Source organism: Podarcis cretensis (assembly GCF_951804945.1).
Source record: "Podarcis cretensis genome assembly, chromosome: 6".
In the NCBI taxonomy this organism is placed as follows: Eukaryota; Metazoa; Chordata; class Lepidosauria; order Squamata; family Lacertidae; genus Podarcis; species Podarcis cretensis.
In genome coordinates, this window is record NC_137175.1 from 101,298,599 (window position 1) to 101,317,365 (window position 18,767).

At 42.9% G+C, this 18,767-nt stretch overlaps 1 protein-coding gene across 3 annotated transcripts in view; it reads right to left on the reverse strand.

The window, feature by feature from the left end:
* The window catches only part of LOC307218843 (cysteine-rich protein 2), a 50,683-nt gene that overhangs the window by 8,539 nt on the left and 23,377 nt on the right, over positions 1 to 18,767 (reverse strand). The window contains exons 1-4 of one of the 3 annotated variants that reach the window (XM_079981773.1): positions 15,562 to 15,595; positions 10,268 to 10,362; positions 2,356 to 2,413; positions 919 to 1,056 (exon numbers count right to left, since the gene is read on the reverse strand). In XM_079981773.1, coding sequence (XP_079837899.1) covers positions 919 to 1,056; positions 2,356 to 2,413; positions 10,268 to 10,362; positions 15,562 to 15,580 — 310 coding nt within the window. In that variant the 5' untranslated portion in view covers positions 15,581 to 15,595. Of the gene's footprint in view, positions 1 to 918; positions 1,057 to 2,355; positions 2,414 to 10,267; positions 10,363 to 11,169; positions 11,207 to 15,561; positions 15,596 to 18,767 lie in introns of those variants that run through there. The other 2 variants (XM_079981772.1, XM_079981771.1) reach the window with 2 other exon arrangements.

Consider the following 18,767-nt stretch of genomic DNA (forward strand, 5'->3'; position numbering starts at 1 on the left):
CTTTGGTGCTGCTAATGCAGCAAAAAGAACATAGGAGGCAGCAGAAACTCAACCTGATTGGCGTAAGGTTCAAGTGCTACAGGTTGCCTTCATTGGTGGGAGAGAACATCATGTCTCACTGGTCAGTTTCTGCCCACCTTAAGCCAGGCAGCTTCCAGTCAAGACAGTTCTTACCTGCCGCTGTCTGCAGGTTTCAATGGGTGCTTGGAGCTCAGAGCATCACTTGACAAATGCACTGAACTACTGCACCAGGCAATAAAGAAACAAACCCTCTTGTACCTTGCAATTTGAAATGTCACTTTTCTCTTTCTCTCTCTACCATTAAAACACACAGATATTCACAATAAAAAACAGCACAGCACAGCACAGCACAGCACAGCACCCACCCTTTCCTTCTAAACAGCCAGTTTCCAAAGCCTGTTGGAACAAGACAGTCTTCACCAGTCAGCAGAAGAACAACAAAGTGGGAACCAGTCTATCTTCTCTAGGAAGGAAGTTCCAAGTCTGTGAGCAGCCACCACCAAAAAGGCCCTGTCCTGCCTCACCACCCAGTGTGCCTATGAGGGTGGGAGGGACCGAGACAAGGGCCTCCCCCAAAGATCTGAGAACCCAGACAGGTTCTTATGAGGGAACATGGCTTTTCAGGTTACCTGGACCTAAAATGTATGGAAATTTTCTCCATTTCTGTAAAACTGCAACATACACACAGCACTGAGTATGCAAGGAGCAACAAAAATGGATAGCAAGCTAGTTTTCAGAAATCATGAAATGAGCCAACCACAGAGTCTCCCAATTGCTCAGCAGGGAATGGAAGAAGCAGAGGTGCCTAGGCTGTTACCTGCCACAACCCCAACGCTCTCGCAGCACCCCTTCTCCTGCTTCCTGGGCCAGCTGTCTTTTCTGGGACCCAATGCTCACCTTTGCTGGGTCCCTTGGGTGCTGCGCTCGCTTTCTTTTCTTCCGCTTTGGATATGTGCTCAATAGGGCCTGGTGCCACTTGCCCTTCAGTTTGGGGCTTATCATAGATGTAGGATCCTGCCCCTCCAATGTTCACACCTAGAAAATGGAGCAGGAGAGGTCAGAAGGGCTTTCTGCCCCAAAAGAATTGCTTTCCCGTTCTCCACAGCCATGTCTATGTATTTGAGGGAAGCCATAAACACCTTCCCATCTAGACCATGTTCCTGGTTGCAGCAATGGGCAAAAAGGTTCCTCAGCCTAGCCCAGCCAACTAAAACCAGCATCAGAACATACAGGGAGCCAGCAGCTTCATAACTGAGTCAGACTACTGGTCCCTATGGCTTAGCATACTGACTTGAAGACAGCTCTTCAGGATCGTTCAGACAGGGGTCTTTCGCAGTCTTACATAGTGAGTTGAAGCTGCCTACAAAATTATGTGCTCTCCCAGTGAGCACCAGCCCTTACTCTGTCCCCAGTGCTTTCAAAGTTTTGGACCCAGCAGCAAATTCCTCTACCGGCACTGTCTGTGTTGGAGGGGTGTTTTCAACAGTAATCAAGATATTGTTGAGAGCCTGTGCTACTAAGGATCTGAACATCCGACCTAAAGGCCTCCCTTGTTCCCTTATCTTAGAAAGCCAGAGTTTAGTAATGCAGATACTGTCACTATCCAGTAACATGTTAGGGGATTTCATCATAAGAGCTCAATTCCTAAACCCAAGGAAATCCCCTAACAGCAAATGTTTCATGTTTTCATTATTTCCTATTGGTTTATTTTGTAGTTTGTATAAGTTAATCTGTTTTTAAGGGGAGAAGGTCAGAGCTGCCTTGGGAGTGGGCCCTAGCCAACAGAATGGCTGGAGCTGGTTTCACTACGGGGGTTGCACTGGGACACCTGATCCCAGTGATCCCAGGCACGGGGAGGAGTTGCCTGAGGGCCAGACCATGTCATTATTAAGGAGGCTGGTTTAGTCATTGTCTTAAGAGCATCCCTGCCTCTGGGATAATAATCAAAAGCATGCAGTATTTTTCACTTCTTATTTCATTCATGAGGCAGAAACACTGGGGGGGGGGGGAATAGGACTTGGGTAGTTGTAGCAGGGAAAGAGTGGAACATCCACTTCAGCACTTCTCTGTTCCACAAGTTTACATGTAATGTTTTGCTCTGCTCAAAGTTGCTCCTATTTAAAATAGAGCACACCTCAAACCACAAGGTGTGCCACACCAGAGATATGTGAAGACAGACATTATATAAACTCAAAAGTGATGTCTCTAGTTGGCTTTGGTGATGAGAAGGTGAGAGAGAGAGAGAGAGAGAGAGAGAGAGAGAGAGAGAGAGAGATTTATCAGCATTTGTGTCTGGAGTTAAAACGGTCAAACCACCCAGAAAGAGAAACCTACCTTTTGGTCCAAATAATGTTGCGTAACAGGGTTTGTGACAATACGGCTTTCCATCGTGCTAAGACAGAAATGGCAACTGTTAGATTAGCCAGTGTTAAGAAAAGATTATTAGTTTCAAACAATTGGTCACTGAAGGCTGATAAATCACTAAATCATAAAGGGAGGGCATTGACTATTTCATGTGAACTTGAGTCTATAAAGAATCTGGAGATGCCAAAAGGTTTTGTTATTTTATTTGAGATTCTAAATTTGCCATCCACTCACAAAGTGCTTGTTGTAAAATTTAAAAACAATACATCAATATTTTTAAAAGATACTGAGAACATAAAATACGCACACAGTTTTCAGGGATATTTAGCAAATCACAAAGTTAGAGCAAAGGCATGGCAAAAAGAACAAACAAAAAAAAACCACACATATAGACAGTAGTGATGAGATCAAGGAGTTCTAACTCCTGTGGACTTCAATAGAGAAAGGCCATTCCAGTTCCCAGAAGAGTTGCTGGTACTAGCCAAACATGAAGGAGAAGGGCACATGGGGGCTCAAAAAGCATCTCACCTCAAATGAGAAGCAAGTGAGACATATTAGAGATGAAAAAAGATATGAATGAGAACACCAAAATAATAGATGACAAACTTGAAAGGATGGGAAATAAAATGGACCAAAACGCCAAATTAATTGAGTTGACTCTGAGATTGAGAGGTATCCCCTAAGAGACCGAAGAGATTATAGATGAGCAAATTATGAAGGAGCTAGCCAAGTGGTTAGAGCTACAAGAAGGCAAAATACTTAAGGGAACTGAAAAAATATTCAGAGTAAAATCTAGTGTGGCAAAAGCCAACAAGCGGCTGGGAGACTGTTTCGTATCCTTCATTTCGAGTCAAATTATTGGTCAAAAAATATGGAAGCCCAGGAAAAAAGTGAAATACACAAGTTCTGTGACCCGGAAATTAGCAAAAAAGTTAAATATCTGGGCATATGGCTCACAGTGAAGAACACCAATTTTATTTCAGGCTAATTATGCCAGCACCTGGAAAGAGATAAAAAACAAACTGGAAATCTGGAATAGGCTAAATATCTCCTTTTGGGGAAGAATTTCCACGATAAAAATGAGTGTGCTTCCAAAAATGATCTTTTTGTTTCAACTCATCCCGGTTATAGGAACAGCGAGCTGCTTCAAAGATTGTCAGAAGGATATATTAAGATTTATTATTCCCCCGACCTGGCCACAGTGATCCATGCGACGGTAACCTCCAGGCTTGACTACTGTAATTCGCTCTACGCGGGGCTGCCCTTGAAGCTGTCCCAGAAACTCCAGTGGGTGCAGAATGCTGCAGCGAGGCTCTTCACGGGGTCTCTGCCATGGGAGCATATTCACCCAGTGCTTTTCAAGCTGCACTGGCTCCCGGTGGAGTACAGGGTCAGATTTAAGGTGTTGCTTTTGACCTTTAAAGCCCTTCACGGGGGGGGGCCACTAGGTGGCGCATCGGAAGATGGCTGACAATAACATCTCTCCGACCCACACGAGGTAATTTGGAGGCTATGATGGGGGTAATTAGCCTCCTTAACCCCCCCAGGATTATGGGGGGGACGGCCCTTGCCTGCTGTGCCCTATAAAGGTAAAGGTACCCCTGCCCGTACGGGCCAGTCTTGACAGACTCTGGGATTGTGCGCCCATCTCACTTAAGAGGCCAGGGGCCAGCGCTGTCCGGAGACAATTCCGGGTCACGTGGCCAGCGTGACATCGCTGCTCTGGCCAGAGCCAGAGCCAGAGCCAGAGCCGCACACGGAAACCCCGTTTACCTTCCCGCTGGTAAGCGGTCCCTATTTATCTACTTGCACCCGGAGGTGCTTTCGAACTGCTAGGTTGGCAGGCGCTGGGACCGAGCAGCGGGAGCGCACCCCGCCGCAGGGATTCGAACCGCCGACCTTTCGATCGGCAAGCCCTAGGCGCTGAGGCTTTAACCTATACCACCCCCGAATTTGTGGGGGTGGGGCACTAGGCACAAAGCCCTCCTGTGGGATTTTCGGCACTCCTCGACGCCGTCCCCGATTCGCGCCGCTGGTTGCAATGATCTTTAAAAGAAATAATTTGGACATGATTAATTGCACATACATCAAGGAAAAAGGGGAGTAAATACTGCTGACAGAAGAGATCTCTGATAACAAGACAACAATAAAATACGAGAAGAACGTCAAGATACGGTAATGACTGAGGGGGGAGAGGGGGAAAAACCTGCCTCTACCTTTTTATGTGATTTAACAAGAATCCCCCTCCCCTAATGAGTCAGAAATTAAGGACTTAAGCTGTGGACTTAAGGCTGTGTGGAGATAAACTTTCGATCCAAAGCAATGTTTCAAGATGAAGCTGGAAAGCTAAGAGTTTTGGAGTGACGTAGTCAGGAAAAAATGCCGTTCGCCATTTTGTGAGGCATTGTGGGAGCTCTTGGGTCTGGGAGGTGAAAGAGAGAAATAGAGTTGTTTACATATCGTGAATCAACTCCTCGGTGGGACTTAAGAGCGACAAATGCCAAAATTTACGATGGATAAAGTGATGTTATCTACGAAGGAGATATATGGAAACCATCTGGACTTAGTGAAGGAACGGGAAATCCACACAGGATTATTACACTTGCTATCGGCTTAAGGAGACTAACAGAAGAGATCGTAAAGGAAAAAGAGAAATTATACGAACAAGATATGATGTGGCAACACCAAGATAAGACTGGATAGAATTATGAACTTTGTTTGGACTGATTGGGACTGATTTGGACATTAACGCAGTAATAAGATGATGATCTGAATTCCCCTTTGGATCTTGAAGTATGGGTTCCCCCAACAAAATTTAAAAATTTGGCTTTGTAATTCGGAATTTATATGATGTGATTTAATTTGATGTGATTGGCCAGTTAATAAAAATTATTTTAAAAAAAAATAAAGCCCTTCACGGCCTTGGACCCCCGTACCTTCAGGACCGCCTCTCCCGGTCTGCCCCATGGAGAGCCGCAAGGTCCATAAATAGCAACACCCTAGTGGTCCCGGGCCCTAAGGAAGTTAGATTAGCTTCAACCAGAGCCAGGGCCTTTTCAACAGTGGCTCCGGCCTGGTGGAACGCTCTGCCTTATGAGACCAGGGCCCTGCAGGATCTGATTTCTTTCCGCAGGGCCTGTAAGGCAGAGTTGTTCCATCTGGCCTTTGGCTTGGAGCCAATTTGATTCCCTCCCCCTCTTTCTTTTTCCTTTTTCCTTTTCTCCTCCTGTGATGAGGCTGCATTTTAATATTTTAATGTTTCAATATTTTAATGTTGCATTTTAATCTTGTTTTTAAGTTGTATTCATTCAACTTGTTTTTATTATTGCTTGTTAGCTGCCCTGAGCCCAGCCTGGGGAGGGCGGGGTATAAATAAAAATTATTATTATTATTATTATTATGGGAATGGCAGACAACCTAGTATAAAGCACAAATTATTAATCGATATAAAAGAAAGGGGAGGGTTTGCAGTACCGGATCTGAAACTGTCTCATGAAGCAGCTTGCCTTTCCAGGATACAGGAGTGGATGACATTAAAAAAGACTGGACCTAGAAGGGTTTGATAATAGATACGGCTAGCATGCTTATCTAGGTTATGAGAAGGCCAAAGTGCATAAAGGTTTCTCAAACCATGTGATTAGGAAATCATTATACAGTGGTACCTCGGGTTACAAATGCTTAGGTTTACGAACTTTGCTAACGTGGCTTAGTCATGCTGGCCACGTGACCCGGAAGCTGTACGCTGGCTCCCTCGGCCAATAAAGCGAGATGAGCGCCGCAACCCCAGAGTCGGTCACGAATGGACCTAATGGTCAGGGGTCCCTTTACCTTTACCTTTATTCTCCAAAATGTATAGGCTCCTCCTTGACTGGGAGGACAAGGAGGAAGAAGTAAAATCCGTAATGGTGAAGTGGGCTAGGGACTTTGGCTATAATATCCAAATGGAATCATGGGAGAGGCTTGGGAGGGAAAATTTAAAATTCACTGCATGTTATGATTTAAAAGAAAAATTGCATGAAAACCTGTCAAACTGGCCAGAATGTTTAAATCTAGGCCAAACACCTGTTGGAAATGCAGGGAGGGAGAAGGCACAATAATCCACATGTGGGGAAACTGTAAAAGAGTTAGAGCAGGCATCAGCAAACTTTTTCATCAGGGGGCCAGTCTACCGTCCCTGAGATCTTGTGGGGAGCCAGACTATATTTTGAAAAATATAAATACCCTGCAAGCCGGTCCCACAGCTGCCTCCAGACCTGGAGGAGGAACGCACTCTGCATGCGCTCAGGAGCGCGTCTCGGCGCTGCCCACTCACCGGCGTTCTTGACAAGCCCGTACGCCTGGAGCTCCCAGGCGGCGTGCACCATGTGCTGCAGTCCGTCGTCTGAGGCCAGGTTGGCGGGCAGGCCGCGCACAGCTCGCCCTCAAGCTGCTCCAGCGCAGCCACTGAGTGCGCCACCAGCAGCAGCGCCGAGCCGTGATGCGCCCGTCACAATGCGCCCGTCACAATGCCAGGTTTACCTCAGCGTGTGGGCGGCGAGGCTTCGGAATGGCTGCAGGAGCTTCCTGCAGCCAATCCAAAGCCGTGCCAATGTTGCGGAAGTCAGTGCACGCGCACGGCAAGGTGTTCGTGGCTTCTTTTTAATGAAACGCTGCACCGGTTTAGCTCAGCACGGGGACCGACCGAGCGGGCGGCAGGGTCCATGGGCCGGATTTACCAGCCTGGTGGGCCGCATCCAGCCCCTTGGCCATAGTTTGCCGACCCCTGAATTAGAGAATTTTGGGAGATGAAAAAAATGTTCTTTCCCCAAGATGCCTGAAGCCTTCCTGCTAGGAACAATGAACAACTAAATTCCAAACAAATTTAGGATAATTTTCATGTATGCTACAGTAGAAGCTAGAATTTTAATTGCAAAGGGTTGGAAAGGAGATGCTATCCCATCCAAGTTATACTGGCAAAACAAAATGCAAGAATATGCAGAACTAGCCAGACTATCAGCAAGGTTTTGAGATGTCACTGATCAAAAATTTAATAGAGAGTGGGATGTGTACAGTTTATTTAAAAGAACACTGCAAAAACATAAATCCGTTGGCAGGTCTGGATTGACTTTCTGCGTGTAACAAGAGAACTTTATAAAAGCAATGTTATCAAAATAACCTAGAAGAGATAAAGCTTAGTGTGTAGTAAAAATAACGTAATTTGGGAACCACAATGCAGGGACCAGAGGTCATGTGGAAACCAACTACAAACCTACCTACAACAAGCGCTAATTATGGAATGAATGTTTGTTTATTTTTTTCTTTCTGTTGATTACCGGTACTTTGTGTTGTGTAGGTTTTTAAAAAAAAAAACCAATAAAGCATTTTTTTAAAAATCAAATCAAAATATCAAATATCAAATGCAAGCTTTTGAAGTCAACTGAATTATCCAGCTCACATCAAAATCTGAGCTGGCAAAAAATCTGATTGACTTGCCTAAGATCCATGACAAAGCGCCGCCTTTCATATGGCAGGCCTACCAAAGCCGTCCGCACCAGCTGCCAAATATCCTTCCTTTTACTCATCTGGCAAGCAGCAGTAGCAGCAGCTTGCAGCGAGAAGAAAGAGGCTTGTTCTCTCCCTGCCTCCTCATCGCCCTGGGGCACCAGAATAACCTTTCAGCAAACCAGCACTTTTCCTGTTCCTCTCTTTTTTAAACTGTGTTTATTAAGTTTTATAAACAGATGAACAAAGCAAATAATTCAGCAATAACAGATTATGCTGTAAAGCAGCAATTTTTTGACATGGGCATTTTCAGATGTTACATGTGTCTTTTCATATGCTTATAACAAATGGAAGATGAGAATTTGTCAATCATCCACAATTTTTAGTGACAGGAGTATCATATTTCCACATAGAAAACTAGGAGGAACATGTCTATACAGTACTTGTTTATATTGAGGTTTTGAGATGCATATGTATGAGGATGTATTCAGGTATTGCATGTTTAGTTGTTCATTAGGTTTCATTCAGTGCTCTAGTACCTACGTAAATGTGCCGTGTTGCTCTAGCATGAACATCACAGGCATAGCAAACAATATTGGCAGTATCTGCACTTAACTGTCAACAGGAGTCAATTTGTGAGAGGAAATGGTGATAAGGCATGAACATATTTCTCCCTTAATGCGAGGAATGCACTGCTTGTACTTCCATAGAAGGAAAAGCAAATACAGCTTGAGAAAACATCCTTCCAGTAGCAACAGCAGGCTTGTCATCAGTTAGCAGACAAGAGAGAAGCTCACCCACCACGTGAAGCACGGAAAGAAAATTGCTGGGTGTGACTCCTCCAAGTGTGGGACGTGGTGCAGTCAGGAAGAAACCTTCCCAGCTCCCTGGAAGCACTCCAGTGTGCTGGCTAAGACACACCTTCAGAGAGAAAGTGCTTCTCGGGTGAGTCACTTTTCTCAGATTTCACATAATGGGGAACCTCATGCCTTGAAAGCAGATGATTCCTACCTACAGCTCTCGATGTGGGCACACTTGATACAGTACCCAGATACACTTTCCTTCTGCTCTCTCTACAACATTAATTGGGGAATAAATGGTGTTTGCTTGAGCTGACGGAGGCAAAGTGCCCCTAGGCCAGGAGCAGAAGAGCTGAAGCAATAATAATTTCTGGTTCCCAAGTGGGAAGGAAGAGTAGAAGTGAAGTCACCTTCCAACAATTTACAATGACTCGAAGTCTAGGCTTAGGATCATATGCCAAGCACTTTGGAGCAGCAGCAGCAGCCTTGAGGGAGGGAGCTGGCTGGGCAGCGCCTGGGCCCCCATGCAATGGGGGAGGCCCAAGGACTGTACAACATCCTGCTTCCCTCCTCTATAGTCAGCCACTCTCAGGGTTTTTTGTCTTTACACTGCCCAGTAAAGCTAAACATGGCAAACCATGCTTGTGGGATGAGGCTTATTGCACTCCGTGCCTGCTCTGCTCTGTGCCCACCCACAGTGCGGCCTACTTCTCAATTGCACCCAGCCTGCAGAAGGTGCCACTGGAGGCCAATGCATTTGTTTTGCCTTGCACTTTAATGGAATGCTAGGTGATTTAAATGCTCTACTCTGTGGCTGCTCTAACATTTTGTTATTGCTGCTGCTGCTTTGTTGTTTATTAAGGTGTTGTAATTATTTTGATGATTTTATTGTTTATACTGGAATTGTGAACTGCCCTTGTATCCCCATGTATGGATACAGTGTTCAAGGTAGAAATATTTTTATAATTAATCAAGGTATTGTCTAAGGTATGATTTAACCTCCTTATTTAGTTTTTAGAAGGAACAACAAGAGGAACCACCCTCCAGATTCAAATGGAGTAATTACACGTTCAGACAGAAAGGGGGAAAGATAGGCATAAATCATTTCATAAACTTATCTGAATTGGCACAGAAACTTAGAAAAAAAATATAAAAGTGAAAAGCTTTTGCTTTCAGGCAACACAGAATTAGGTAGAATCATTTCTTTCCTTTCTAATTTGTCGTTCCTGTTTCTTGTTCTGCCACTGAAAAGATACTCCTGATGAACTATCCTTATGCAAAGTGAAATTGGAAGCCCATCTTAACATGCAACAAATCCCACACAACCCTGTGAACTGGAAAGCGCCTACTGCCCTGGAGCCTCACAGACTGGGAGGTGCTGCCCCAATTGTTCCTCTGGGTAATTGTGATAGTGAAGAGCTGGAACACCTTATCCTGCATGACACTACAATTGCCCCAAACGTCTTGAGGGCAAACACTTTGTGGGCAGAATTCAGAAGAGAGGCTATTGGCTAAAATATGTCCACCCAGTTAACAGATCAAAGGCAAGCGCTCCCAGAAACTACCCCAATGCAGCAGGCCATGTCCAGTGGGACTCTTACCTCAGCATGCCCACCAGGAGTCAGGGTCTTGTTGCAGCGCTCACATTTCAAACAGAACTTGTGCCAGTCCTTTCCCAACGAAGTTACTTTCTCAGCTGCACAGCAGAGAAACAAGAAAACATGTAATCAAAATATGAACTTTCAGATACCTACAAACTGGCCCCCACGCCCAGCGCTTTTTTTCTGGCAGAACGCTCCATAACGCAGTTCAGAGACCTTTTTCTTTCCCTAAATCAGAGCCCTGCGCCTTCTTCCCAAAGCCCAGGAAGCTTCTGCCTGGCTTAGGGAGGGAGGCGAAATGCTCTGGCGGTGTCCAAGAGCCTTCCCATTTCCTTCCCCAAGCCAGGCAAGCACTTTCCACCTCAGAGGAGGCAGGAGGGCTGCAGGATCCTGTCAGAAACCTTGCATCTGCTTCTCAAAGCCTGAGAAGCAAAATGCAGAGCAAGGCAAGGCAAATTCATGTGCAGAAGAGGCAGGGAGGGCAATTTGGATACTGCCAGGAGGGGTGAACCCTTTGCCCTCTTTTCCTGTCCCAGATTCCGTTCATCTTGAAAAGGCATGAGATGCTCCCCCCAGACTGGGATGCAACTCAGCTTGCACTGGAGGCTGATGTGTCTGCCTAGGACAGAGCAGATAGAAAGAGGAACTGCCAAGTTTCCTAGACTGACCTTTCTGACCTAACCTGGGCTGACCTTCCCTCCAGTCTAGACTGATACTCTTAGGGATAAGGGCCTCATTTCCTTCTTTCTTCTTCACTTTGAGAGAGGAGACATCTTTTGTGTTTCTCCTGCTGAGATGCAAGAGCAAACATGGAGAACAAGAGAGAGAAAAGGAGGACCATTTCTCGCTGTGGACTTTTTGCACCTCTTGTAAGAGCCAAGCATGTGGGAGAGAAGCCACACCTTTCTTTCCAGAGCTCTCCATGGGGACAACCACAAGGAATGGGTAGCTAGAAAAGTGTTGTGATGCCCTTCAATCCTACACTGCTTCCAGGACCCAGTTGCTGGATGCTGTCCCAGTGGACAGTCCTCTACCTAGGCAGTTGAAAAATAGAATTACAGTGGTACCTCAGGTTACAAACCCCTCGGGGTTACAAACACTTCAGGTTACAGATTCCACTAATCTGGAAGTAGTACCTTGGGTTAAGAACTTTGACCCAGGATGAGAACAGAAATTGTGCGGCGGTGGTGCAGTGGCAGCAGGAGGCTCCATTAGGCAAACTGGTACCTCAGGTTAAGAACGGTTTCAGGTTAAGAACGGACCTCCGGAACAAATTAAGTTTGTAACCAGAGGTACCACTGAACCAGTTGAAGAACCCTCTATCCTCTATTCCTCTTGCTGCTGCTGCAATAGCGTCTCAGAAAAAATAATATGAAACCCCTTTCTTCCTTTTTTTTTAAATAAATAATATTTTTTTTATAAATAATATTTTTTTTATAAATAATATTTCTTTTTTTATTTTTTTTATAAATAATATTTCTTACTTTTCCAACAATTTAAACACTACAAAAAAGAAAAACAATACAATACAATACAATACAAAAACACTACATAACACTAACACATTAAACTAACAAAACAAAACAAAAACAGTTTAAAACACATCAAATAATTTCAGTATCTTATCTTTCATTCACTTATTTCCGCGACCTCCTCACACCTCCCTTTTTGTATTCCACTTCTGTTAATTGTTTCAGCAATTCCTTTCCATCTTCCTCTGTTTTCTATTCTATAATTATCTTAGCACATTCTAACCTTATTTTTCCTTTAATGCTCTATTAATCTGTTTATACTTAATTCCTTATAACATTTCTACTAAAGCCATATAACTTCATTCCAACATTTTTCTAACATTCATTAATTTTACAGTATTTCCATAAATAATCTTTAAACTTTTTCCAGTCTTCTTCCACCGACTCTTCTCCCTGGTCTCGGATTCTGCCAGTCATTTCCGCCAGTTCCATATAGTCCATCAACTTCATCTGCCATTCTTCCCGGGTGGGTAAATCTTGTGTCTTTCAATACTTTGTGATGAGTATTCTTGCTGCTGTTGTTGCATACATGAAAAATGTTCTATTCTTCTTTGGCACCAATTGGCCGACCATGCCCAGGAGAAAGGCCTCTGGTTTCTTCAGGAAGGTATATTTGAATACCTTTTTCATTTCGTTATACATTCTTGACAAATTCTTGATTTTTGGATCTAACAGTTCTGTTTCCAATTTTGATTTTTCCACCTGGAAACCAACTTTTTTGTCCAAATTGTATGCCTCCATTATTTGATAATAATGGAGCCAATCTCGCACTTTATTTTTCAGTTTTTCAAAACTCTGCAATTTTATTCTGTCTCCATCTTGTTCCAAAATTTCCCAATATTTCGGCCATTTGGCCTCCATATTGAGTTTTTTCTGTGCCTTCGCTTCCATTGGTGACAACCATCTTGGAGTTTTCTTTTCTAACAAATCCTTATTTCTTATCCAAACATTAAACAATGCTTTTCTAACAATATGATTTTTAAAAGCTTTGTGTGCTTTTACCTTATCATACCACAAATATGCATGCCAGCCAAAAGCATTATTGAAACCTTCTAGATCCAACACGTCAGTGTTTTCAAGAAGCAGCCATTCTCTCAGCCAGCAAAAAGCAGCTGATTCATAGTACAGTTTAAGGTCTGGCAGGGCAAATCCACCTCTTTCTTTAGCATCAGTTAATATCTTAAATTTTATTCGAGGCTTCTTGCCCTGCCAAACAAATCTGGAAATATCTTTCTGCCACTTCTTGAAACAATCCATCTTATCCAAAATTTGCAATGTTTGAAACAAAAACAACATCCTTGGCAGCACATTCATTTTTATCACAGCAATTCGGCCACTCTTCTTGACCCAAGTCCAGGTCCCAAAAGTTAGTAATTTCCTGTGTGAGAAAGTCTATCAAGCTTTCCTTCTCCAATTCAGGTAGGGCTCTGATCCTCAGATTCTGATCCTCAGATCCTCCGTCTGTTTTTCTTTAAGTTCAATCATAGCAAGCGTCAACTTATGGTCATCAAGTTGCCTCTGTAGGGCTGGGATTCTCTCTCTCTCCAGTTGTGTTACTTTACATTAAGCAGCAACGGCTTTCTCCCTGGCTTCCTCCGCAGTCTGCCGTATCAAAGTAGATTCCTGTATCAATTTCTGGATAGTTTCTGTATTGGTATTCACCTTTTGTCCCAGATTATTTATACTTTCTGTATTTAAGTCAATTTTAGTAGTTGCAACATCCACTTTCTTGTTGAGCTGTTCCAGTGAATCATTTATCTTATTTAATGCAACCGCTAAGGCTGCTTCTGTCGACATTCCTCTTGATTTTGAGTGTACTGATGCAGAAGCAGCAGCAGAAGAGGCAGAGGGGCCTGATGTTGAGCCTCTCCTGGATTGCTGCCAAGTCCTCCCAGACCTTAATGTTTTTTCAGCAATTGACTGTTCTGTTTTTTCCTTTCCATTTGCCATAACACTTAAAAAATTCAAGGTCAGTCCCAGAGTCTCACAGTTCTTTATCTTGCAGCTGGAAATTCCCCTAGCCCAGCTCTTGTAAAGCAACCAGTTTCAAAGGCTTCCACTAGGGGGAAACAGTTTCTATTTATATTAATCAATAATGTCCTCTTTTGAACACAGTTTCAAACAATCCAAAGTTAGTTTCAATTTTCAGTTACTTTTACTCCTTTTTAAAAGCAGCCGGAGACAATAGAAACAATGTATTTCTCTTATTTAGCTAGCTGTCAATGAACGTTCTAAATGCTGTCAATGAGCATTCCAAAAGATGTCAGTCCTGCTAGCAGCCCGTCAGAGTCAGAGCGGCGGTATTTTAGCTCTCTTCACTCTCTCCTGCAGGCATACTCAATCCACAACTCCCCCCCCTCTCCTGCCTCCAAGGGGGGGGGGTTTAATGTTCTTTACCAGTGGAAATTTAGTCCTTTACAGTAGGCTTTCCAAGACTTCAGCTTGCAGCCTCATTGCTTCAGTCTATTTACAAAAGGGGAAGGTGGACTTCCTGTATTGAACCTCCCCGTTACGATACCAAATTAAACTTTAAAAAATCCAATTCTCCCGCTTCAGCTCTACTCACGGGTAATTACTTTAAAATCAAATTGTCCACAGGAAAAAGTCAACGCTCTCCGGCAACAGCTATGCGGCTTCGCTCTGTGGAAGAAGCAGATGATTCGAAGCACCGCGCCGCTCACCCCACGTTGCTCCGGACCCCCGAAACCGGGTTTCCCCGCGAGTAGGGGAGGCGCAAAAGGTGCCCGCCAAATCCCACGCTCACAGGCTTCTCCCGCCTGTGATTTTTTGCGGGTCTCCGCCTTCGCCGTGGCAACCAGACCCAGATTCCCACGGGGCAAATTCCTCCCGATCAGAGGAATTCCGCCATTACCGGAGGCACCAACCCGGAAGTTCGGGGACTGAAGCACCTTAAGACTAAAAGAACCTCATTCACTGTTAAACCAGTATTTGACTTGCAGAGGTTTAATTCAAGTTTGTGTTCAAGTCAGTTAAGATATTGGGGTGAATCCTAGATCACTGAAAAGAATCTCTCTGTTTTCAAGTTCAACCCCTTCCTTTTTGGAAATTCTTAAATTGCTTTTGCTTGCAATGCCTTGTTGGAATAACTGGACATGAGAAGGGGTTGCTTTCCTTCATAAGTGTAAATCACCCCATGGATGTGAAAGATTAGCCATTCCAGTTGCTTTGCTAACAGCCCAGTGCCCCAACTATATCTGTGATTAATGTATGTCAGTTCAATAACGTTTGTTAGTCTATGAGTCATCCGTCTGTTGGTGTTAGTTGTCAAGCATTGCTGGAGTTTATCTGGAGCAATGGATATACTTTGTAATTGTATGTATCGATATATATATCTGTATCTGCAAAAGCCTACAAGTTGTATATATCCACGTCCAGAACAGTTTTACTAAGCCTTATCTTCTGCAACAGTAAAAACTATTTGGACCTTAAGCTGCTTCCATGTGGTTACTGGAACTGGGAGCAACTTTTTAAATATTTATATTTTATTAGGGTGATTTCAATCAAAAGAAATATAGTGATACAGAAAAAAGGAAGAGAGAGAGGGACAAAAACAACAACAACAAAGATACATATAAAAGTGGTAATTTGGAGGGGGGAAGCAATATACAATATTCCCTTACATTCTTATATAAATTGGCATAGTGTTATTGTCCTAGTGCTTATGTAAATATTAATAGCCTACTGCATTTTGTATAAACTCATTCCAAATGTTATCGTATTTATCCATATTTATTTATGCACCTGTCAGCAGTCTGTTCATAAATTGTCAGTGATGTCATATCGTCAGTCCGTTGATTGAATGGTATCAAAGCTTCATTTTTCCAATTCCTCAATCTCTTGGCCACCTTTCGGGCACAGAAAATCCATTTCCATTGTCCCTTTGAAAATTTCCATACAACTTCCGGGTCGGCGCCATCGCCGAATGGCGGACTCCCTCCGAGCTCCGGAGGGAGTCGACTGCGTAGGGGTCGGGTCCTGCCGTGCCGGCGACGCGGGGACCCTCAAAAACCATGGGCGGAGATGCCCATGGACTTGGTGACTCGGCGGGCACCGTTTGCGCCCCCGACCTGCGAAGGAGCCTTTTTAAAGGCTGTGGAGCGGGTGACGGGGGGGGGGGTGTGGTGCTGTGAGTCCAATGCTTCCCCTGCCCAGCGAAGCCGCATGCCATTCGGCGGAGAGCAACGACTTCTTCTTTGAAAATTTCGGATTTGGACTAAAAGGAACAACCCGTGAGTAAATTGATTGGACTTAAAAGGGAAATTTGATCTTTGAATTTGGAGTGAGCGGGGGGAGTGCAAAAAGAAAGTCCGCCCCCCCCCCGTTGTAGATGGCTCACCGCAAGGATTTGACAACTAAGATCGAGACATGAACTTGTTTACCTGAAAAAAAATTTTAACTTCACGAAGGGAAATTACAATAATTGTGCTGGAGGAGAAGACTGATTTGTGGGAACTAAAATGCAACCCCCCCGGGAACCGGGAACGATCCGCTATGAGAGACTGGTGAAGAGACACAGAAACTTTGACAGCTGTCAAAGTAGCTGTCAAAGCAGGAAAATAAAAGAGAACTTTGTTACGATGGCTTTGCTGGTTAGATTTGTTACAATTTGGACATAAATTATTGGAAATAAAGGCAACAAGTTATTTGACTTTTGGGTCTGATTTTGAAAGAAATTAAGTTACCATATTCCCTCTAGAGGGAGGCTGGGACATTGCAACAGTAGCAGCAAGTGGAAAAATACTATGAATTTGAGCAGGATCTGTTATCTCTTGGGAAAGCTGCAAAAACGAAGCATTATTTTGTCTACAGAGGTTTCTATACTAAAGGAGACAATGGATTTATCTATTGAAGAAAGGAAGGGACTTGACGCAAGTTATGTTCCTGAATAACAAAAGCCTCTGTGAAGAACAAGAAGTTTCTGAATTAGAAGGTTTCTGCAGCAGAACAGGAAAAAGCAACCTGAGGAATAAGAGCTGGACCAAATTTGAAGCCGGAGTATTTGGAACATCCAGACTTTAAAAGGACCAAGAAATAGAATTTAAGTTAGACTCTTAAACATAGAGGTCTGGATGGAAGAACAATGACTTTTTCTGAGAGTTTTTTCGAGATTGGACTTTCTGAAATTAAAAGCTATCAAAAGACGGCAAAGTGGAGTTTAGATATAGACTTGGATACACCAGGCTGGCAGTAGACAATGGATGAACTTTGGGGATTGGAACCGGGGAATGGGGGGGGGGGAAGGATTTGGAATCCAAAGGCTGTAAAATTATATATTATTTCTTTCTTTTCTTTTTTCATGTTTGTTGTTTGAAAATAGGGGAATTCGTGGAAGGGAAATGGGGTCGATCTTAGGGAATTATATAAAATATAAGGAGAAATGGTTCATTAAGATAAATAAGATAAATTAATTTGGAATAAATGGGTTATTTAAAATTACAAATAAGGTTTTAAAATTTGGGGTAAGAATCTGTGGAATCAATTTAAGGGAAATGGAATACAAGGGGGGAGGGGGGGGAAGTCCGGGAAAGATGCCACTGAAACCAAGTGTAAATCATATTTGTTTTTTCTTTTTTTCTTGCTATCTTTCCTTTTTATTCTGGAAAATTTTTAATAAATATTATTAAAAAAAAAAGAAAGAAAATTTCCATACAGCAGGTATATAGTTCAATAAAATACTCTCCACTGAAAGATTTTTTAAAAAAATATTTATTAGCAGTTTAAAGATTACAAAAGAAAAGAAAAAGAATTAAACAAGACAATACAATACAAAAACAAAAACACCACAGACCCCAAACCCTAAAACATTCAATCAACCAAACAAAACAAAAACAATTAAAAACACATCCATTAATTTCGATATCATAACTTTCGTTCACTTGTTTCAGCGACCTCCTCACACCTGCCTTTTTGTATTCCACTTCAATTAACTGTTTCAGCAATTCCTTTCCATCTTCCTCTGGTTTTCTGTCCTGTAATTTATCTTAACATATTCTAACCTTGTTTTTTTCCCTTTAATACATTTACAATCTGTCTGTACCTAATTCCTTATAACATTTCTGCTAAAGCCATATAACTTCATTCCATCATTTTTCTAACATTCATTAATTTTACAATATTTCTGTAAATAATCTTTAAACTTTTTTCAATCTTCTTCCACCGACTCTTCTCCCTGGTCTCGGATTCTGCCAGTCATTTCCGCCAGTTCCATATAGTCCATCAGCTTCATCTGCCATTCTTCCCGGGTGGGTCTTGTGTCTTCCAATACTTCGCGATGAGTATTCTTGCTGCTGCTGTTGCATACATAAAGAAAGTTCTGTCCTTCTTTAACACCAATTGGCCCACCATGCCCAGGAGAAAGGCCTCTGGTTTCTTCAGAAAGGTATATTTAAATACCTTTTTCATTTCATTATAAATCATCTCCCAGAATGTCTTAATCCTTGGGCATGTCCACGAAAGGTGAAAGAATGTAGCTTTGGTCTCATTACATTTCCAACATTTATGTTCGGGCAGATGGTAAATTTTGGCAAGCTTGACTGGTGTCATGTACCACCTATAAATCATTTTCATTAAATTCTCTCTTAGGGCATTACATGCCGTAAATTTCATACCTGTGGTCCATAACTGTTCCCAGTCAGCCATCATAATGTTATGTCCAACATCTTGTGCCCATTTAATCATAGCAGATTTCACCGTTTCATCCTGAGTGTTCCATTTCAACAGCAAGTTATACATTCTTGACAAATTCTTAATTTTGGGATCTAACAATTCTGTTTCCAATTTTGATTTTTCCACCTGGAAGCCAACTTTTTTGTCCAAATTATATGCCTCCATTATTTTGTAATAATGGAGCCAATCTCGCACTTTGTTTTTTAATTTTTCAAAACTCTGCAGTTTTACTCTGTCTCCATCTTGTTCCAAAATTTCCCAATATTTCGGCCATTTGGCCT